Source organism: Phascolarctos cinereus, unplaced genomic scaffold (assembly GCF_003287225.1).
Source record: "Phascolarctos cinereus isolate Bilbo 61053 unplaced genomic scaffold, phaCin_HiC Scaffold_4;HRSCAF=312, whole genome shotgun sequence".
Classification (NCBI taxonomy): Eukaryota; Metazoa; Chordata; class Mammalia; order Diprotodontia; family Phascolarctidae; genus Phascolarctos; species Phascolarctos cinereus.
The window spans coordinates 512583432-512607504 of record NW_027555847.1 but is presented as its reverse complement, the minus strand read 5'-3'; the positions used below and the strand labels follow the sequence as shown (position 1 = coordinate 512607504).

At 38.9% G+C, this 24073-nt stretch overlaps 1 protein-coding gene across 4 annotated transcripts in view; it reads right to left on the bottom strand.

The window, feature by feature from the left end:
- Window positions 1–24073, bottom strand: part of ARHGAP28 (Rho GTPase activating protein 28) — a 191952-nt gene that overhangs the window by 5239 nt on the left and 162640 nt on the right. For 3 of the 4 annotated variants that reach the window (XM_020974994.2, XM_078153510.1, XM_078153509.1), the window contains exons 9-15: window positions 22781–22943; window positions 17384–17466; window positions 13573–13770; window positions 10962–11105; window positions 9805–9861; window positions 5364–5488; window positions 1583–1647 (exon numbers count right to left, since the gene is read on the bottom strand). In XM_020974994.2, coding sequence (XP_020830653.1) covers window positions 1583–1647; window positions 5364–5488; window positions 9805–9861; window positions 10962–11105; window positions 13573–13770; window positions 17384–17466; window positions 22781–22943 — 835 coding nt within the window. The remainder of the gene's footprint in view (window positions 1–1582; window positions 1648–5363; window positions 5489–9804; window positions 9862–10961; window positions 11106–13572; window positions 13771–17383; window positions 17467–22780; window positions 22944–24073) is intronic. The other variant, XM_020974995.2, reaches the window with a different exon arrangement.

Below are 24073 nucleotides of genomic sequence, written 5' to 3'. Positions count from 1 at the left end.
GCTGAATTATCCTAGAGTTAGTTACTCTGAAGTGAATTATTATTTGTTCAAATTTTTCTTTATCTTGCCTACATAAATTAACAAAATTTATGACAGTCCCCTTCAACTTCTCCATTCTGCTGTTGTCCCCTATTCTGAAATTCACATCTTTTTGTTTGTTTGAGGAGGTGGATGTGGTATTATTTTTCCAGATATCAATTGTGAGCCACAAAACCCAATTTTCTTCTTAATTAAAAGACCTTTTGTCAAACTCAGAAATCCATGGTGGGATCATGATTTATTTTACTCAAGAAAACTTTTAGAATATACTTTTATCTAGCAACAGCGTGGTGTAGTAAAAAAGAATATCGGATTAAGGGAAGGAGACCTTGGTTCTAATCCTCCATGTGTGACCTGGGGCAAGTCACTCTGGCTTTCAGGTTTCTTTTTATAATAGAAAGAGGCTAGACTAGGATCGGGGCTTCTTAAACTTTTTCCACTCATGACCCCTTCAGCACTTCTGGGTCACAACCCACAGTTTAAGAAGAGCTGGACTAGATGACCTCTAAGGTCCCTTGTCAGCTCCAATGTGATAACCTTACGCAAACTATGCTCATACCATTTACATAGGCTTTGACATTTCTCTAAATACATGAGCAGGTGAGATGTAAAGTGCTTTTGCTAAATTCCTTCTCGCTACCTGGAATGCTCTTTTTACTTCTTCAGTTGCTAAATTCCCACCCATCTCTTTTAAAGGCCAAGTTCTTCCAGGAACTTGCCCTGATCTTCCAGTTCCATAACAGCCTTCCCCTTGAGATGTCCCGTAGCATTTTGCTACGATGCACACTATTACTTGATAAGTTCATTAGAGAGTTATGAAACAATCTTTATTGCTATCTTATGTTGAGGTTGGGTATTATATCTTATCTCTATTTGGAGCTCTCTGGCACCAAACACAGGGCTCTGTGTAGAGGAGACACTTGGGAAATGTTTTATGTATTGCATTGTACTGAACTATGTTGTGTTACATTGTACTGTACTGTATTGTATAATATATTATTTTATCATTATTATTATTGAGTTGTACTGTACTATACACAGTAGTACTGAGTAGTACATTGCATTGTATTATATAGTATTGCATTGTGTTACATAATACTGAATTATGTTGTGCTGTATATTGTATTGTATCACATTGCACTGTGTTGTATTAAGGAGCTTAATTTCTCTTTAGAAAGTTCTAGCACCAAACTACTCTGTATTTATGTAAATATTGACATAAATAAACATCACATTCCTCAACTAGTAAGAAGAAATTACCAATATGTGACTATTACATTATATACTCAATAAATGCCAAATAATGACATTTAAATATTATAACATGTATTTAAACAGCACTCCAGAAAAGTCATGCAACTATTTTGACATGAGCTAAAAATATTAGCAACTTGTATAGGCTGTTTTCACTTGGAAAGTAGTTCATGCTAATGTACTTTTATAGTGAATAAAATAATATTTGCAATAGGTATTTACAAAAAATAAAACAAGTACTCTCAAGGAATCAGGAAATTTAGGATTAAAATTTTAAAATAACACTTACCTATATTGCCTCCAATTTCATATAAGCTTTGGTTCTGAATCTTAAGGCTACCTGGTGAATCATGGCTAAGAGAAAGAAAACATTTTGATTTTTAGTTCTTATGATCTTACTATGAAAATATTTCTTTTGACACCCAGAGTAACAAGCCCCTACAAATTCTATGGGCAGCTAGGTGGCGCCATAGTGCACAGAGTGCTGGGCCAGGGGTCAGGAAGACTCATCTTCCTGAGTTCAAATCTGGCCTCAGACACTACTGGCTGAGAGACCCTGGGCAAGTCACTTAACTCTGTTTGCCTCAGTTTCCTCATCTACAAAATGAGCTGGAGAAAGAAATGGGAAGCCATTCAAGTATCTGTGCTAGGAAAAGCCCAAATGAGGTCACAGAAGAATTGGAAATGACTGGAAAATGACTGAACCACAACAAATTTCATACCTGCTGAGCTATCCATGCCCCTCAAAATCTAGCTGAAGGTTTACTTCAGAAAACATTTTTTAAAAATGTCACTGACCCAACGAAATTAATTCAACTGCTCCACTGCCCTCTGCATGCCCACTGCTGAAGATATAACATCTCATCGGTTCTTCCTTCTGGTTTACCTAAACTAGACTGTGAGCTACATCTATAGCAGCATTGTGCCTGCGTTGAGTTATTTTACCTCACCGCATCATGGTACCTAGTAAAGTGGAAAAGAGAGACATTGACATGGCCCCCATTCCTAAAGTCATTCTTCTTTTCTGATGAGGACTTTATTTTTAAAAATGACCTAACTCCTCACATTAGTAAAGGAGTGGACAAACAAGGTTGTGAGAAACAGTTCATGTTCAGAAGGTGAGACCCTGAAAGGTTGAGGCCTTTGGTATAGTGAAAAGAATAATGGATGTAATGGATTTGGAGTCAAAGGATATACAGGTTTGGGATTCTTACTCCACCATTTACTATCTGTGTGACTTTGGGCAAGTCACTTAACTGTTCTCAACCTCAATTTCCTTATCTGTTCAATATTGCTATATGACTCTTCAGTGCCTTGTAGGCTCTAAATCTATGATTCTATGATCAAACTATAGCGCTGGGATAGGGGCTATATACCAAAAGGGATTACTTAATGAATGGTCCATCTCATATTAAAATGCCAGGATGAACTTTCAGCTCAGATGCCACAGGAAAGAAGCAAAGGAAAGCCTTTCTTTGGTAATGGGAGAAAACAGATGGTCACCTCTGGACCCCTAACCTCTAAATTCTCCTCTTTTCATGGTGAGAAATAGATTTTTTTTTCTTATTTGGATTAGATAAGATAAATAGATAGATGGATAAATAGATAGACAGACAGGGTAGAAAGATAGATGGATAGATAGAAGACACACAGGATAGAAGGATAAATAGAAAGATGGATAGATAGAAAGATGGATGGATACATAGATATAGAAAGATGGATAGACAGATAGATGGATGGATAGCTAGATAGATATTTGATAGAGCATTTAATAGGGCAGCTAGGTGGCGCAGTGGATAGAGCACTGGCCTTGGAGTCTGGAGGACCTCAGTTCAAATCTGACCTCAGGAACGTGACACTCACTAGCTGCATGACTCTGGGTAAGTCACTTAACCCCAATCGCCTCACCAAAAAAAAAAAGAGCAGCATTTATTAAGCACTTATTTCGTACAAACGTTGGGGACACAAGGCCACACAAGCAAGAAAGTCATTGCAGTCAAAGAGCTTGTGATCTACTAGGAGAAAACCCACACGTAAAGGAGCACTAGAAAGTTGGAGGGGGTCCAAAAGCACTCAATGGCATGGCCAGGGAGTAAGATCAAGGCCTCAATCTTGACAAGATAAAGCAAAAGTCCATTCCTTAGAACCCAGGGTGCTCCAGGGCCAAGCCCCAGTTTTTGGTGGGGAGGAAGTAGGGATAAAGGCCTGTTTGGAGGCAGGTTTAGCAGACAGAAGAATTGTAGTTTTCAGAAAGCCAGTTCTTCAGTGTAAAGGGATTACATATGGCATGTTTCCAGCAATTAAAGCAATAGATGTCACAGGCACTGTCTCATTAGGAAGATGAGCAGGAAAAAGCTTTCTGAAGAAGTTGGTCTAAGGGGGCTGATTCAACCTAGGCTCTTTGATCCAACATTTCTTTTATTAGGAACATTTTTTTTTTACACAGGTCTAAATATAATGAGCATCAAGTCAGTTATGCAATCCATGTAGCCAGGCATTTGTCTGCTAAATCCCTCAAAAGCCTCTCCAAGCCCCCATATGACTGTCAAGTTGAAACAATTATAGTGATTTAGGTTTCCACGATAGGCAGCAACAGATGACTAAATGTCCAGAGTGTTTCTGTTGGCCTCAGGCTATTACTTTTTAATATGATTGGAAGGCTTCTTTAGGATACATGTCAAAGGTATACAAGAGACCATTAAATCATGTCTGCCTTCAGATAGCAGGGTTTGGCATTAGACTTCTTTTCTCTTCTCATAAAACCCCAGGACAAAATCACGTCTCAGAGTAAGTGTGCCTGGTTACAAAATGATTTTCATTCTTCTCTTTTAATGTTCTTGCTCTGTGATTAGCCAGTATCCGGTAAGAGAGCAAAGCAGACAGTCACTGACATCAGGTTGACCCCCATGATTACTGCCTGTGGTGTATTTGAAAGGAACTGTAGTGCCAAAGATACAATAAATGACCCCTTTATCTTGGCTGTTTACCATTAACATATCATATGCATACATTCCATGAGAATGTATGTTACCTAAGGAGAGGGCACATTTTAATTTTGACTTTATATTTCCTGTGCCTAGCAAAGCTGATGATAAATGGGTGATCAATCAATTAACCAATTAACATATACTTATTAAGTGCTTACTATGTGCTAGGGACTGTGCTAAACATTGAGTTACAAAGACAAGTGAAACTGTTCCTGCTCTTAAGGAATTACACAGTTATCCCTTCCACATCCTGACTTTCCCAATCATGGTTTTGACATATTGTAGGTAGGTATAAGAAATTAAATGGAGAATTTTGGGGGAGTTTTGCAGAAGCCACAAACAACACACAAAGGCTACCAGATGACACAGAGCCTATGATCAGATACTTAACTCAAACTTTACAATAAGGTACTGTAAATACCCCATTAAAAAAAAAAAGAAAGAAAAAGAAAAAGTTCGGACTTCTCTTGTGGATTTTCCAGATCGTGGTAGCCCTGTGCCCCCTAACCTTGGTGATGTGGAAGGGATGACTGCATTCTAAAGAGGAAGACAACAGGCACAGGTATTAGCATACACATAACATACATCAAATAAATTCAGGGAAGTTTGGGGAGGAAGTAAACTAGAAGCAGAGATCAGGAAAGGCTGCATGTAAAAGAAAGGGATCTTGTATGCTACTTGTTGAATTGAATTATTGAATTAAAACAAAAACCTAAAAAACTTCTAAAGCCACCTTGATCAAAAATATCTGTCTAGATTTTCCTTTAGATGAAACATTAAACAGGCCATTTTTTTTGCAAGGTATTATTATTATCATCATTATTTTAATTATAGCTTTTAAGCAAACAATAGAGGATTCAAAGGATATAAGTTTAGTTCTCTACTCCAAATTACAGGAGTACAGGCAAAAGCACCCAAACTAAGAGGCTCTAAAGCTTTATTGAGAAAAGTAAAGATCAAGGTTCAAGCAAACAATACACTTGGCCACAATTCCCTTTAATTAAGACATTCCCACCCCTCATCCCCTACACACACACACACACACACACACACACACACACACACACACACTCCATCACCTACCTGTTCTCACAGTGAAATCGAGCCAGGATATCTTTGGCTTTGGTCTGACCATTAAGCTGAATGGCCATGGACACCTTGGAATGAAGAGGTGCATGTACTCTAATGACTCCTTCGGGTATATCAGACTACAAAGAGGGGAAGAAAAGAAATTCTGTATAAGAGTTACTTGTACTCTAGCTAGGGCTAGAATCAGTTCTTTGATTCTTTTTACTTTCATCTTGATTTTTTTTTTAAACACGCATTCAGTTCTTACTACGACACCATCATCCTGGGCACTCTTGTATACAATGGGGTTATTGACAAAATGATGTTATGACAAATTTGCCTGGACCCTGCAATAAAAATCTCTTTGGATGGCATTCAAGATGGGCCTCCCTGAAGCAGAATTCAGGGCTATAACTGGTTGGGTTAGGGTAGGGCTTCCAAAGAACATCTCCTAAATTTTCTATCTTACCAGAAAAAAAAGCCTGTAACATCAGACCATCCACCGGGATCTTGAATCTTTAAATTCTACCACTACTGTGATGGTTTTTTCCTCTTTTTGTATCCTTAGCTCTTAGCACAATACCTGACACATAGTAGATACTTAATGAATATTAATTGATTGATTGAGCTGCAACCAGACAGATGATAACACAGAAATGGCTGCAGAGAATGGCTCCTGAATAAGATGTGCAAAGCTGAGGGTGGGGTGGATGTCCAGGAGGTTCACACCTTTCTTCTCTTATAACAGTAACTTATCCGGGACATCCAGAACTATCAAAATACCAAGAGAACTAGACTATTGTGGTTAAAATGAATTTTCTAGTTAACTTCAGCTAAACTTAGAAATCAACTTTTTGTTTCAATTTTTCTTGATAAAAATGTTAAATATATATGCATGGACATAGATAGATAGGTATCTATCTATATCTATCATCTATCTATCTATCTATCTATCTATCTATCTATCTATCTATCTATCTATCTTCTTCCTTTCCCATCTTAGTGAATATGGTGGGCAAGACTAATTCTTTCCTTAAGTAATGTGGATCTTGCAGGACCAACGTCATTTCTTCTCCTCAGAGGACACTGAATTAAATGAAGCTTGTCCCCAAAATATACCTATACCCTGGATAATTTTGTTAAATAAATACTTAATTTCAGACTTTTTTTGTTGTTATTTCCCTTTCTCTCCTAAAAGCAGATTGAAGAAAAAATAATTAATTGGAGATTCTTATTAATCAAAGCTTTATTGTACCACTGATATCATTTGAAAAATGCCTTCAGGTTTTTAGGCCTCTGCTAATGGAATTCTTCCAGCTCTCTTTACTTTGGCCATGATTTCCATTTTATAGGCTCTCCATCTGCCAGGTATCAAAGATACTCTTCTCCTGTCCCTTTAATGGTGGTATTTCTCAAGTTTCAATTATTAGGCCCTTCATTCACTACATTCTTCTCTTTCATCTCTTTCTTTCCATGGCTTCCGCTACTCCATGTTGATGACTTCCAAAACTATACCATGTGTCTAAATGCTTATCTGATACTTTCACTTGGATGTTCCATTATCACCTCAAACTCAGCTTGTCTCTCTATTACTTAATTTCTCTTCTGAGGAAAACAAGTTTACCTTCTAGTTGCCTTATTTCTGTTAGTGGTAGTCATTTCAGCTAAAAATCTGGCAGTCATATATTCCTCCTTTCTGCTAACAATTCAAAATGATAAGAGCAGAAAAAAATACACAAAAATACCACTGATTGTAATCATTCTATTTAGCAATCTAGACTAACTGTTTTAAGGAAATTCATTTTTAGGGGGTGGAAGGTGGAGGGAAAAGGAATAAGCATTTATATAGCATCTACTACATGCTAAGACATTTACAAATATTATCTCATTTTATCCTTATAACAACTCTGTAAGGTACATGCTGTGATTATTTCCATTTTACAGTTGAAGAAACTGAGGTGAACAGAGGTTAAGTGACTTGCCCAAGATCACACAGCTAGTATCTGAGGCCAGATGTGATTAAGGTCTTCCTGACTCCAAGTCCAGCACTCTATCCACTGCACTACCCATCCTATCCACTCTATCCACTGAAGTGTTTGTTACAAGGTACATATTGTATCAAAACAAAATATATCAATAAAATAATAAAGGAAAAATAATAAAAAAACAAACACTGAAATCATCCTTGAGATCTCCTTATCCCTAATTGATCACATACAATCTATCACCAAATCCTATTAATTCTTTAAGTGAAGTGCCCTTCCTTTCCATTGTAATTTCCACTCTTCTGGTTTAGAGTCATATCTTATCTGGGATGACTATCTAAAAAAATAAAACTAAGCAGTGAGAGAGAGGAATGCACTGAAAGAAGGGAAAAGGGAGAGGTAGAATGGGGTAAAATATCTCACATAAAAGAGGCATAAAAGAGCTTTTACATTAAAGGGGAAGGGAGTAAGGTGGCGAGGGGTAGGGGTAGGGGTGGTAGAGTACGTGAACCTTCCATCAATTGGAATTAGCTCAAAGACGGAACAATGTACACACTCAGCTGGGTATACAGGAAAGTAGGAGGGAAAAGGGATACGGTTCACATCTTATCACTTCTAGACTGCTTCACTAGCCTCTTGGTCGGCCTTGCCCCAAGTCCTATACAACCCAGTCTTGACAAGCTAAACTTCCTACAACACTATTTTGACCATGTCACTATCCTGATCAGAAACCATTGATGATGCCCTACTGCCTACAGGATAGAGTCCAAACCTTCCATAATCTGGTCCCAAACTACTTTTCCATCCCTATCTTTCGGTCTGGCCAAATAGGTCTACTCACTGTCTCATGAATACATCCTATTTATATTTTCATATTGCTCTACTTGCTATTATTCATCTGTCTTAAATTCCTCTACTTTTTTCTCTTACTGTACTCTTATTCATCCTTCAAAACCCAGATTAAATTTCTCTTCTTCTGTGAAAACTTTGAAGACCCCTCCAGCCCTCCTCTCAATGTCTACAGCATTTACTGACTCTCCTATAAATCTGGTGATTTATCCTGTACTGTCTTGGGACAGCTTTTGTGATTCTGTTTACCGCTAGCAATCCATTATTCAATTTTTGACATGTTCATATTTTATTTCTTCAACTAGGTTGTAAACTATGTGAGAGTCAGGACCATGGCTACCTTGGATGGCACCTTGTGCACAGTAGGTTTTCAAGAACATTGGCTGGTTGATACAAATGGGAGACTGCTGGGCTTCCATAGGAATGTAGGGATGTCTTGTTGAACTGTTTTCTAGCCAACAGTAGCTATGTATATGCCTATTGTGGTCACTTCATTTAACAGGAGAAGATTTTCCTACTGATGACATTTCTTTTTATGACTAGGAAATACAAGTCATGTCCCACAATCCTTAGCACTGTTTATGTGCACTCTATGTGATGGTCAGCTCTTTTCTCACTATTCACAGCTGTGTCTTTTTAGCCACAGGTGGTGTAATAAATACCTCTGGCTCAAAATTAGCTGACCCCTCTTGGACTGCAGGAGGGTGGGCTGTCTACTGTTTTAGGCAGTTACTATTTGTGGTTCAGTGCTTGGCATTCTTAAATTTTATATTTATACTTTTCCTTCTGCTGGCCCTAAATGGGCCACACCAGCATATCTCTATAAACATAAGAGCTATCTGGGAAATCAGTGCTCTTCACTCTTTGTAAAAAAAAAAGATGGGGCTTCATTGAGCATTATACTGGGAATACACTTCCATTTAAAGTCTGCAGAGGATCTAAGCAGTCATCTGTAGAATCTGCATTGCGGCAGGCTGGTGTGGGGCCTTGATGGTTAATCCTCAAGGTTCACCATCCAGTCTAAGTCTCACCAGATTCTGGCAAAATTTTCTAAGACCTCTCCTATTCCTTCCTGAATGCACTTTCAGAAATGAGATACAATATACAACTATTCAGTATAACTCGCCCCTAGATGTTGGAATTGGGCAGCCCACTGAAATTTTTAAGAACAATTGAAAAAAATATTCTAATGACAGTTTCTAAGGTTCATTTGTTTAGGTCTCACAAGCACATTACTAGATTAAATAAAATGTACCTTATTTACATAACCTTGCTTTCCTCCTAAGGTGGAATGGGTCTCACATCATCCCCTCAACCATAACCTAGCTTATCATGAGAACTCCCTATCATCAGTGACAGCATGGCCTCAGTATCTCTTGTCCCACAGTATTCGCTCTAGAAATCGCCTGGCCAATGCTGTCGAATGATTTTTATTAGATCAATGGGTAAGTTGATACTCCCTGTACTGCTCACTCATCAGTCACACTTCCAAGTTCCATGATGGCATGCATCACTTTTCAAAGTCACCTTCTAACTCTAGGAGTACATTTTTGACAGATTTGTACAGCTAGAGGAATGGCAAGGAAGATGTTGGTTAAAGAAAACAGAGAGAGTTATCTCACCTTCCTTCTTGAAGATGGTGACGTAGGTAGAGTCTTCGAAGTCCTGGGGCTGGTGGCCTAAAGAACAAACACAGATCCTTAAGAATGATCTTGTATCATAGCGAATGCAAATGGGGACTCTGTCTTCCTTTTTCAATGTCTTGCTTTATAATGTTTGAGAATTCTACATTTTCTCCCAGCTCGAGCTCTCTAAATAGGTTCATGCTTTATAGCCATAATAATTGTTGAGATTTATATAGATCTCTGAGTCTTACCAAGCACTTCCCTCATGACAATTCGGTGAGGGACGTAATGCAAATATCATCATGCCCATTTTACAGAGGAGGAAACTGAGGCTCAAAGAGGTTGCATCCCTTGTTGATGGTCACACAGCTGGCAAATGTGAGGAAGCAGATTCAAATCCTGATCTCCTGATCAAAAGTTCACCGCTGTTTCCATCACATCATGTAGACTATCTCTGGTTCAACTCAGCTTAGTCTGAAGTGACCTCACCTGGATGATCTATATGGAAATTTACCCAAGCATCTCTGACTAATGAAAGAATAAATCAAAGAGAAAAGTTTGCTTTACCAGGACCCTTCAAGGAGGCAACCACTGTCGTCTTCCTAGACTTGGTTTCCTTACTGAATCTTGGTGTTAACCACTGGATTTGAGCAGAATTCTAAGATAAGCTGCATCTCAGAAAGCATCATTTTGATTGATTATTTTAGAATTCTTTCATTCAAGGACATCTGTTCCCCTGGCTATTGGGCAGACTTAGTGTTGACATTCCTCTTCACTATTTCACAGGGATTAAAATATCAGCTTTCAACGCTTGCCAAGGTCATTTTAGCCTTGTTTATAAGTGCTTAGTATTAAATAAAAATACTAATAATCAGTATATGGTCCAAGCATTTTAATAAAAGGGATAAAAACCTCTTCAGAATTGGAGCCCTATATCCACCCAAATTAGGGCATAACATCACCCTTGCTCTATACCCTCTAACTTGCATAGCCTGCCGCTCTGTGGCTACATTTTATTGCTGACGCTTCTCTGCAAATATCTTCTGGGAATTTAATGTCTTTTGCTACAAAAGCACAAGTCACATTATGTCTCTCCTGAGAAATGGGATCGTGACTAGTAAAGAACATGCTGTTGAATTATATGCACCAGCTACCTCTATCTTTTCAGGTCTTTCTCGTTCCAAAGTTTTCCTTCTGAGAAGTTTTCTCATGCTTTTGTCAAATATTGGTTGCTTCTTCGTATTGTTAATCGCTGCCTCATTCATTTTCCTCACCTGGGTGATCAGGAAAGATGGGACCTGGAGTAAGGAGGCAGAAATGGTAAGAAGTCAGAGTCGAACTAAATTTTACCAGTGGACTGCCCACTTTTTAATGGTTCAGTAATTCTCCCAATCATCAATCAGCACTCATTAACTGCCTACTATATGCCTGGCACTCTGCTGCGTATTGGGACTACAAAGACAAAAATGAAATACTCGTAAGAAATGGCAAGAAGTCAAATTGGTAAGCCAGACTCTACCAGTGGACTGCTCACTTTTTTATGGTTCAGTAATTCTCCCAATCAATCAATCAGCACTTATTAACTAGCCACCGTATATCTGGCACTTGGCAAAGTGCTGGAAATCCAAAGATAAAAATGAAACATTCATAAGATCAATAAAAGATCATAGATTTAGAACTGGAAGGGGGCCCTTGTATTGATGTTGTTGTTCAGCCATGACCGACTCTTTGTGACCATATCGGGTCAGGCCCTTCTGTTCTCCACTATTCCCTGAAGTCTGTCCAAGTTCATGTTTGTTGCTTCCATGGCATTTTCTATCCATTTCATCCTCTACCAATCCTTTATTCTGTTGTCTTCAATCTTTCCCAGATTCAGAGTCTTTTCCAATGAGTCCCATCTTCTCATTGTGTGGCCAAAGTATTTAAGCTTCAGCTTCAGTATTTGGCCTTCCAATTAATAGTTAGAATTAATTTCTTTAAGTATTGATTGATTTCATCTCCTTGCTGTCCAAGGAATTCTCAAGTCTTCCTAAGCACCACAATTTGAAAGTGTCAGTTCTATAGAGGCAGTTTTCCTTGTAGTCCAACTCGCACAGTAAAAACCACAGTGGAAAAACCATAGCTTTGACTAGACAGACCTTTGTGGGCAAGGTGATAGCTCTGCTTTTTAGTATTCTGTCCAGATTTGCCATATCTTTCCTTCCAAGAAAAAGTATCTTTTAATTTCATGGCTACAGTCATCATCTGCAGTGATCTTTCAGCCCAAGAAATAAAATCTGACACTGCTTCCGTTTCTTCTCCTTCTATTTGCCAGGAAGTAATGAGAGCAGATGCCATGATCTTAGATTTTTTTTTTTAATGTTAAGCTTCTAGGCAGCTTTTTCATTCTCCTCTTTCACCTTCATCAAGAGGCTTCTTAATTCTTCTTCGCTTTCTGCCATCAGAGTGGTATCATCTGCATATTTGAGATTGTTACTATTTCTCCTGGCAACCTTCATTACAGTGTTTGATTCACTCAGCCTGGCATTTCACCTGATATACTCTGCATATAAGTTAAATAAATAACGTGACAATATACAGCCTTGTTGTACTCCTTTTCCAATCTGGAACCAATCAGTTGTTCCACTGTTCTAACTGTTGCTTCTTGACCTCTGGAGGTAAGTAAGATGATCTGGTACTCCCATCTCTTTGAGGATTTGCCACAATTTGTTGAGATCCACACAGTCAAAGGCTTTAGTGTAGTCAATGAAGCAAAAGTAGATGTTTTTGTGGAACTCTGTCACTTAATCCAGCAAATGTTGGCAACTTGGTCCCTAGCTCCACTGTTTCTTCGAAAGCCAGCCTGGTAATTCTTGGTTCATGTAATCCTGAAGCCCAGTCTGTAGAATCTTAAGTATAACCTTGCTGACATGTGATGTAAGTGCATTTGTTCAATAGTTCAAACGTTCTTTGGCATTGCCCTTCTCTAGGATTGGGACATAAACTGTCCTTTTCCAATTCAAGCCCAATCTTCTCATTTTACAGATGAGGAAACTAAGGCACAGAGAGAAGTGACTTGTCAGGTGTCACGCCTAATAAATGTCCCATGTGGAATTCGATTTCAAGTCTTCCTGACTCTAGGTTCTGGGTTCTAACTTCTGAATCATGTTGTCTCAAGGGCCTTAAAATCTATCAGGGGAGACAATATGCATGCTATCTAAAATATAAATACAAAGTTAACTTTGAGGGGACAGTAGCAGTTGGGGTGAGGGAGAAAATTAGGACAGGTTTCATAGAAAAGGAGAATCCTGAACTTCAGTTTTGAAAGAAACAAGGAATTTAAAGATTCCCAGGCTGCTCTTCTGGGCCCTGAAATCAGTAACCTCCTATAGGGACAGTAGTGGTCCGATATTTGGAGTTATTTACTCTTTTCTCACAGGCAGGCCCAGCCTGAAGAATATCCTAGAACAAACAGGCACAATAAAATCCTGAAGAAACCTCATCTCAGTGTCTCGTAAGTGGAAACAGAGAAGAGTTACGGTACCAAAAGCAGGAAATAAGAGGAGTGGTGAAGAACAGCCACTGAAACTTATACATAAAAATGCCACCAAGAGCCCAATCCCACGCTGCCCATGGGGACTGAGAGGTTGCCGACTCTGGGAAAAACAGGGATCATTGTTTTTCTTTTCTTGGTTGCACCTTGTGCACAGGACTCATACTCCAGGAAGAGCAAAAAACTTTAAACATTTTATAAACGGAACCCTGACAAGGAGAACCATCACTCACCGTCCACAGAATGTCCTGGTACCTAATCAAGAGGCGGACGATGTGTGCAGTGGTAGCAGCTGCCTGCATCTCTTCCTGATTGGAGCGTTTGCCTTTGTAGATGAAGAGATTTGGTGCAACGATCATGGAAACATTCCACAAACTCATTTTGTTTTTCCCTTCGTTAGCAACCACTTTCTTGAGGAATATCAAGAAGGCCTAATAGGAAACATTATTCCTATTATGCTATTATAATATAACATGACGTGACATAACAAAATATATATGATATATGACATAATAGAACTTAACAAAATGTATGATATGATATAATCTGACATGATAGAATATATCAAAATATATGATATTTAATATATAACATGATATAACTATATATGATATATATGACATGATATAATATAACAAAGTATAATATACAACATAATTATATCATTTCATATTATTTATATATAAAATGTTGTAATAATTTAACATATAACATTTAATATAATGGGTAACTAAAGTGCACCAGTGACCTTATGAAGACTGTATATTTCTATCCCTCATCTTCTCTACTTCACCCCCAGCACCTCCAGGCATTGCCAGTAGAACTAAGCTGTTCAATTTTTCATGTCGTCCCACTGTTTGTTTAAAGGTGTTAATATAAATAATGTTAGTAGTTTTTCTATAGACTGCTTCACAACAGTAACTCCATTTTATAGTTGAAGTTATGATACTGGAGACCCTGTGACCTTTTGTCTCAGTGTTTTGAAGATCTCAAAGTCTGAATATATTCAGCCCCTGAAAATCTGGCAGATGTTAGGATTAAAAAAAATTGTTTTTTAAGGATGTCTAAATACTGATATCCGAGACAGACATCAGTCAGTGGTCAATCACGAAGCACAGATTAAGCACCTACTATGTGTCAGGCACTGGGAATATAAAAAAAGGCAAAAGACAGTCCCTGCCCTCAAGGAGCTCACTACCTATTAAGGGAGACAACATGTAAACAAATATGCACAAACAAATTATATAAAGGATAAATCAGATATATTGGACAGAGGGAAGGCATTAGAATTAAGAAGGATTGGGAAAGGCTTCCTGTAGAAAGTCTTTTTTTTTTCCCTCAAGGGTAGGGGGAGCACAGTGGGGGAAAAGTCATTCTAACAGGGATCCCCAGATGCCTACTGCTGTTTTATGACTTCACACTTGAAAATTATTTACCCAAGGCAGTGTCTCCTTTAGCTAAACTAAGGAGGGACAACTTGTTCAGATGGCACCAAAGCCCGATCTTTCATCGAAAAATTTTAAAAGACTGAATGAGTTTTTTAAGATTTTATTTTTTGATAAAATTTCCTCTGTTGTTTTTTTTTTTCAGTTTCTCCTTCTTTAGCCCTGCAAAGAGAAAAACTGGAGAGATCATTGAGAAGCAATCCTTGGCAAACTTCTGTTGGGGGGGAAAAAAACCTTTGAAAAGGTTCAAGGGGCCTTGCGATTCAGCTGAGCCTTCCCAAGCTCATGGAGTCCTCAAAGGAGAGATGAAATCCCACAAGAACAGGAAACTTGGGCACTCTTGGTTTTGTTTTCTAGTTACAAGGGATATTGTGGGTAAATGGAGGCTCTTGCTGTACTTTTCCATCTCAATCTTAGTCACAATTGAAATGTGGAAAAAAAAATATAATCAACTGTTTCAGGAAACCCAAAAGCATGACTAAGATCTTCTGGGGTTCTAGGTAGAAGGAGAGATTATTATTTAGCTTAAATTAGTTTGGCAAATTTTTGATTCTCAGTCATATATAACTGAGTAGTGATAAAAATCCCTTTACACCAGCTTTGTATTTTGTTGTTTTGCTGTTCAGTTGTTTTTTAGTTGTGTCTGACTCTTTGTGACCCCATTTAGGGTTTTCTTGGCAAAGATACTGGAATGGTTTGTCATTTCCTTCTCCAGTTCATTTTACAGATGAGGAAACTGAGACAAACAGGGTTAAATGACTTGCCCAGGGTCCCATAGCTAGAAAGTGCCTGAGGCCAGAAAGATGAGTCTTCCTGATTCCAGGCCTGGCGTCCTACCCACTGTTTCACCTAGCTGTCCCAGATTCAATTATGTTAGTTTAAAATACTAAAGGTTGGAGTGAATTTTTTTCTTCCCTCAGTCACTAATATTTTCACCTCAGTTCTGAAACTTAAAGTACTCAAGTGACTTATGGATTCCTTCAAGTGACTTATGGATTAAGACATCAAAATAAATGACATAATTTTTATTAACTTTCAGATATTGAAAGGGGATATGAAGGAAAGGAATGTGTTTGATAAAAGCCTATGGACAATGACTCTTATCATAGAAATCCAGATCTGTAAGAGACCTCAGCTGTCCATCTGTCCCTAAACAGAAATCCTTCCTATAACATTTCTATAAACATTCAGATTTTGTTTGAGCACCTCTGGCAATAGGGAACCCACCACCTATTAAGATGGCCCTTTCCACTTTTTGACAGCTATAATTATTGGTAATTGACTCGAGACACACAGATGACTTTAAGCTATGTGACTCCATTGAAGAGAGAAGGATTTTATTCAATTCCCCCATTGGAGAAATTCCTTTTACCAATGCAAGTCAGTACCTTCTCTGCAACTCAGACTTTTACAGACCTGCCTAACACAGTAAGAGGCTGAATGACTTGCCCGGGGTCAAATAGCCAGGATATCTCAGAGACTTGAATTCAAATCTTCTTCTCTTAAAGGTTGGCTCTCTATCCCCTGTGCTATTTGAAAATTCATAAACTGTATCCTTTGTCTCATGGAATCTTTTCCCACAGAATGATATAAAAATGTCATTCAGGAAAAAAAAATGTCATTCAGACCCAATAAATATAAAAGCGTAATAAGAAAAAATATGCCAAGGCATTATAGTAGCAGTAACAGCAGCAGCAGCCACTAGGATAGACTGCCAGGCCTAGAGTCAAAAAGACCTGAGTTCAAATCTAGCTTCAGACACATATTAGCTGTGTGATCCTGGACATGTCACTTAACCCTGTTTGCCTCAGTCCTCATCTGTAAAATGAGCTGGAGAAGGACATGACAAGCCACTCCAGTATCTTTGCCAAGAAAATATCAAAAAGGGGTCACAAAGAATAGGATACAACTAAAGACTGAACAAGAGGAGGAGGTGGAGGAGGAGGAGGAGGAGGAGGAGTAGTAGTAGTAGTAGTAATAATCAAAATCATGACACCGAAACTACTTCCCAGAGCAGTAGTAGCGGGCTGAAAATAGGTTCATCTCTCTAAATAAATTCACCTTTGAATGAAGTCTATGAAACTTGTAAGATCCAAACATGGAACCTAATGGCCCTCCATGGGCAATATATAGCCACACGTACCCAGCTAGAAATGCTGACAAAGAAGAGTCATGAGGACTTGTTTACAAAAATCAATGAGTTTGTGATAATCATACAAGATTAGGTCATTGCTACAAGAAATTACAGAAAGGATTTCCTTAAGGAGACTGGATTTATTAATTAATTCAGGTTTTGTTTTTGTTTTTTGCAAGAATATGGTAAAATCTAAGCAGTACTGTAGCATCTACTGAATTACTAGAAATAGACAATTAAGTAGCCAGAATTATACAGGGGCTCCCAGAAGCTGTAGAACAGTTTTAAGTTTATCATGGCTTATAACTATCCTAGGACTGTTTGGGGACCCCTGCACATCTGAGAGCTCACAAAACAGCAGCTTTGGGTAACTCATAGTTGACGTTGGATTTTGTGACTTTCACTGTAAGAAATTCAGACTAACAGAGAGAATCAATGACTGGCAGTAGGAGTGATATGACCTACCTTGGCAGTATCTCTATTGGCATCAGGCAGAAGCATGATCAAAAGGTGCAAAGCTTGTAATTGCAATTTAATCTTGGAGATTCCTAAAAATTTAACAGAAGCATCATCACACACTGTGAACTCCTTGGATGCATCCTGAAAACACTTCTTGCTAGTATTTCGAGGTGCCAGAGGTCTACTGACAGCTTTTAAAGTGTCTTCAGCACAATGACACAAGGTTTGCCCAAACTGGGTAGGGCTTCTGGCTGTTTAGACACCATAATATATCACTTTTATGACATATGATGGACAGATTAGCAAATTAAAAATCCCTATGATTTTGAAGGGATATATTATATACTTTGAAATGAGGCATCTAAGTGATGTGGTGGATAAAGTGTTGAGCTTGGAGCCAGAATGAGCTGAGTTCAAATCCTGCCTTAGCTATTCACTAACTGCATGACCATGGGTGAGTCACTTTACCACCCTCAGCCTCACTATAAAGTGAGGAGGTTGCACTTACTGGTCTCTAATTTCTCTTCCAGTTCTAAATGAGCAAATTTTTTTCAGAGTGCTTTGTCATATATTATGAGACTGTGATACTGTAAACAGATTTACAAAGAATATAACAAGCTTGCTTTCATGTACTGGATGACCCCTAATTCCAATGCTTAACTTGCAGATATATAGAAATAAAAGTGATAATCTCTGGGGACTCAATAACACTGTGTTCCTAATAGAAGCACAAAACCAACTCAGATTCTATAATTTTTATGTCTGAGATTTGGCATCTGCCTCAGTTGGACAGAAGTCTGTCTCTTTCCCTGGAATTTTATCGATTCTGCTCCAAGATTGAAGATCTTCTGGGTTATGGCCAAAACTCAGAGCACACCAGAAAACCCAGACTTTCTTGTGCCACCCCATATTCTTCTTAGAGAGGAAAACTAGACCATATCATGGCTGAGGAATCAATGGAGAGCTCTGAAGTAAAAGGAACATCTAAATTTGCTTCTATGTAATCGGTGAAAGTCAGAGAAATGCAAACATGACCTACATGTTTCAGTGAAATGCCAACACTTTTTCTCTCTCTTTTTTTTTTGATGAGGCAATCGGGATTAAGTGACTTGCCCAGGGTCACACAGCTAGTACGGGTCAAGTGTTTGGTCTGAGGCCAGATTTGAACTCAGGTCCTCCTGACTTCAGGACCGGTGCTCTATCCACTGAACCACCTAGCTGCCCCAACACTTTTTCTCCTGACAAGGTATTAGATTATATGACATGATGCCACCTCATCAAGGAGATTAAATTGACCCTTTCATGCACGTGTGTAGACTGGAGAGGGCGAGGGAATAGTGTGAACAGAGGAATGGTGTGGCCCTAAATAAGAATTTGGCAGTGCAGGGGAGGGGGGGTGTTATCATTTAGAATTGGGACATCATGTCTGAAGAAAATCTGTATGTGAATTTTTACAGATAAGCTCAGAGTTTGTAAATCAAACCTGATCAGAGGCAGATGAAACAGAGTGTCATACTATAAAGGATTTGACTACACTTTGTTTAGGCAGGCATCTTTGAAAGGTAATGTCTGTGACAGGCTCTGCAAAGTAACAAATAAGATTTTTATCTTAATACCTAAGGCACAGGCTGAGACCTGCCTCTGTATAACCTTGAGCAAAGTGAATTTGAAAAGTCTTCTAGAAGAAAACAGTTGCCGATCTACATTGGAGACCTCAGTTTCTTTGTCTGCAAAAATTAAGTTCTATTTCTTAATAGCAGTATCTAACATTTACAAAATGTCACAAAACCTCTGTTAGGTAAGGAGTACAAGTATTATTATATCCATTTCGTGGATGAGCAAACTGAGGCTTGCCAAAGTGAAATGATTTGCCTAAGGTCACACAGCTAGTAAATGTCAGAAGTAAGTTTCAAAATCCTACGTCCAGTCCACTGAGTAATATGCCATGATGCCTCTCTAATATGCTAAGTTAGTAATGTTATAGTCAAATAGAAACAGGTCCCTGCAGGCTGCATACTGACCTAGAAAACCACAAATTAACATTATTTACATTGTACTATATTTTTATTACTTTGTTAGACATATCTCACTTACGCTTTAATCTGGTTCATGACACACTTGGGAGTTTTAGGGGCTGTGAGCTTGACATCTCTGTCCTAAGTCACCTTTGCCTTTATCTCAATCAATAATATGTTAATTACAAAAGAGCCTTTAAGGTTTAAAGACTAAATTGGGAAATGACTAGCTTTCATTTTACAGATGAAGCCTAGGCATATGACTGCTTTTGTAGTTAATAGAATCCCTGATTGCACTGGTTGCAAAGTAGCTGTAATTCTTCTCTTTCTGGTTGGTCATTTATTTCCTGGGAAAGATATTAGACTTTCCTAAATGTGTCTAAAGCTATGATTGATGGGCTATGAGTCCTTTAATTTTATGAGACTTTTTGGTGGCAAACTTTGGATAAAGAAAAGTAATTATAGTAATGGATAAGATCCTTCTCTCCCAACCCACTCTGGGATCCTTGAGAACTACAGCTTTAAGAGTGTACAGAACCCAGTGCTACAGTCTGACTCTACCCTTTGGGAAAACGTGTTTCCTTCAGGGTGTACGCTGTGGGACCCAAAAGGCCATTCTTCACCCTGGGTGGCAAGCCAGCTCTTTGATGTCATAGTGGGCTTGCCTGATAGCAAATCAGTCATCTGGAATGTGGCATTTTTCAGTTTCAAGGTGACACAAAGAAATGTGGAAACTTTTACAAGTCACACAGCTATTTCTTTCTAAGATATTTTTCCAGGATCATTGTATTCAATGATTTGTAGGGACAGCAATCAGGCAGTGAACTGTGAGGCTAAAAAACAAATTTATTTTTATGCTTTGCTTTAAAGGTGCATCTCTGAACAGGCCTGGCCTCAGCGACTGAAATTGACCTTGAGTTATGCTTTAACACCTGCAGAATTGAAGGGTAGCCATTTGTCAGCTGAATCACCGAGCCGGACTCCCAGGGAGGTACACAAGCCTGCCGCGTCTTTTCTAGGACAGCAGACTTGGTAGAAAAGCCCTATGCTTTATGATTTAAAAATAAAAGGGGTCAGATCTCCTTTCTACACTAGTTCTACTCACAGAAAGTATCCTATCTTAGCATACAGACAGACACTGCACTTGTGATTTCAATGGGATAAGGAATTCCTGCATGAGTAATATCCCTCTACCAAGGCAGGTAGGCATTTTGACTGCTTAGAGGAGGGCTTTGTAACCTATGGACAGATTTCAGGGAGTTTGCAAACTTGAATGGGAAAAAAACATTTTTTTATCTTTGTTTCATTATAATTGGTTTCTACTGTAATACTAAGCACTTTTATTTTGTGCATTTTATTTTATTTTATATTTTTTTGCTTTTTGGTGAGGCAATCAGGGTTAAGTGACTTGCCCAGGATCACTTGGCTAAGTAAGTGTCAAGTGTCTGAGGCTGGATTTGAACTCAGGTCCCCTTGACTCCAAGGCCAGAGCTCTATTCTCTGTGCCACCTAGCTGCCCCTATTTTGTGAATGTTAAAGACATGATTCTGAGAGGAGTCCATGGGCCAAATCAATTGGCAAAGAGGTCCAGGACACAAAAAAAGGTAAGAGCTTTGGACCTGGAGTGAGAAAGAACTGAGTTCAAATCCAGCCTCAGACACTTCCTGGTTGTGTAACCCTGGGCAAATCACTTACTCTCCATCTAGCTCAGTTTTCTCAACAGTAAAACGGGCATAATAACATCACCTACTTCCAAGGGTTGTTATGAGGATAAAAATGAGATAATAATTGGTAAAGTACTTAGCAAACCTTAAAGCGCTAGACACATGCTAGCTATTATTATCGTTATCACTGAATGCTGAAAATGCTGAGAACTCGCTGCCCAGGGTTAAACAGCCCATATATGACAAAAACAAGACTTGACCCCAGGTCTTTTTAGCTCTGGGGTCAGCTCTCTATCCACTATTCCATACTGCCACTCACTAGCTCTTACACAGAACAAATGATACTGGACTTTGATAAATGCAACCCAAATTTAAATCTCTCCTCCTGCCACTGATAGCTAAAAACTGAAATGATCTGGAAACATACTAATTTCAGGACAATGCTTTTTCCCATCAATTTAAGAGCTCACTAATTACCATCTCCTATAATAATTTTAATGATTTTGCAACTCCTGAACAATCAGTGCCTTTACAGATCATAGTCTATAAATGAACATGCCTTTTGATGATTAAAATCCAATTGGAATTCTTACAAGAGATTAATGAAGCAGAAAAATCTTCCCTGCTCTAATACTGACCAATTCTGTGACCTTGGTCAAAACAATGTACAATACTTCAGTTCTCTGTACTGCAAATTGGACTTTGCAGCAAATTTTAGAGCTAGAAGAAACCTCAGACATCCGGTCCAATCTATTATTTTATGGATGAGAAAACTGAGGCATGAGGTAAGTCCAGTTTTCCTTCTGAATGGCTTCTGTTTGAGGACTCCACCAAAGGAGATAGAAAGTTGGGAAATTTCCAGTCATGTACCTTCCTGTATTAGGGGTAGCTAGGTATTACAGTGGAGAAAAAGCACTGGACCTGGAGTCAGGAAATCCTGAGTTCACTGGAGGAAGGCTGTATTTTTAGCTAACTCAAGGGATATTTGTTGAGCAAATTTAGTGTCAAGAAAAGCCTCTGTTCATTCCTTTCCTCATAACAGCTATTATCACTACCTCTTGACCCAGATTACCTGGAAAATGCAATATAATGGCAGCAGGGAAGAAGTAAAATACCCATTCTTAGACAGACACCTTGATTTCTGGGCTATGGCGCTCAACAGCAGATAAAGGGCAAATCTGGGCAAAATGAAGTTACTGTCAAGACCTGAGCTGTATGATAGAGGTTCTTGGAACTCGACTAGGCAGATTCAACAGTTTCTTGTGGTAAAACATTGAGGGCAAACAAGACAACTTTGGAGGGAAAACCAACTTCATTTCAATTCTGAATCTAGAGTCTGACCTGAGTTTGAATCCTGTCTCACATACTTACTAGCTGTGTGACTCTGGACAAGTCACTCAACCTCTGTCTGACTCAGTTTCCTTATCTGTAAAAATCACAAGGTTGTTGTAAGGAACAAATCAGATAAAATACTTTGCAAACCTTAAAGTGCTACATAAATGCTAGCTGTTGTTGTTATTATTATGATTACAACAAATACCCCCAAGTAACTAGAAATTTATTAAAAAAGGGGGGGGAGGGGAGGGGAAGGGATGTTTTCCCACAAATGTTATTTTTTCACCATGTAATTTCATAGGTCATGTCTCATCAGTCAACTTTCTCTTGCTTTCTGCTTCACGCTGTGTCATGTGGTTTATTTATGCTGAGATGCTGTTTTCACTTACTTTCCACTAAAGCAATGAAGGCAGGCAGATACTCCACGGTAAAGAGAGGGCTGGGCAGGTCTCTGATAAACATCTTTAGCAGTCCTGCTGCATCGTTGTTGCGGACTTGGTCCCAATCAAATGTATCATCATAAAATTTGCTTTCAAGTTCTTGGCGGAGATTCTGCAGCCAAAGGAAACACTCAAAAGTTCAGTGACTGCCCCTTGACATTCCCCCTTCCCCCTCCCTCTGTGCTATGTCATTAACAAAGGTCATTTTTTTTTTTGGATCAAGCACTGGGCCTGGCTGGGGTTAGGAAGACCTGAGTTCAAACTGGATCTTTGTTGGGTGAACCTGGGCAAGTCAACTTTTGTCTGCCTCGGTTTCCTCAACTGTAAAGTTGATAATAATAGCACTAATCTCCCAGATTAGTGGTGAGGATCACATGAGTTAACATTTGTAAACTGCTCAGCACAGTGCCTGGCACATGCTGTTATTGTTCAGTTGTTTCAGACTCACCTTGACCTCATTTGGGGTTTTCTTGGCAAAGACACAGGAGTGGTTTGCCATTTCCTTCTCCAGCTCATTATCTAGATGAGGAAACTGAGCCAAACAGGGTGAAGTGACTTGCCCAAGGTCACACATATAGTAAGTGTCTGAGGCCAAATTTGAACTCAGGAAGATGAACCTTTCTTATTCCAAGCCCAGTGCTCTATCCACTGCACATAGTAGGTCCTATATAAATGCTTATCCCCTTCCCTTTCCAATGACTACAAGGATGCTGAACTGCTATTTTCAATAGGGGTTAGGGTCAGGCCCCACATGGCTCCCCTAGAGTAAAGAGCTTTTAAAATCCTGATTGCCCATGGTCAGACCACTGCTCCTTTAAAAAGGGAATAGTCAGACTTGTTTTGTTGACGCAACTTGACAACTTTCTAGTTCCCTTCTATCCTTGAGCTCTAACTCTGACACTAAGACACTAGTATTCAGACTTTAGACTTAGATTCTTGACCCCCTCCTTGATTCTGACTTTGCCTCCTCTCTTCCCTCCCCAGTTCCCCCCAAAGCACATTGATTCCCAGGCTCAGACTTTCTGTCTTACGTTTGTGAACATTCCCAACTAACCTGAACTGTCTCCTTCTTAGCTACTTTTCTCTTCCCTAGTTATGTTCATTCCCAGCCACCCCAGCCCCACTTTGGTATCCTCTATGGTTCATTTACCTGTGTCCTTCTGGATTCCAATCCTGTGCTTAACTGTTCAGTTCAAACAGATCATATCTATCCCTAAATACAGGCATAGCTCCTATACATAG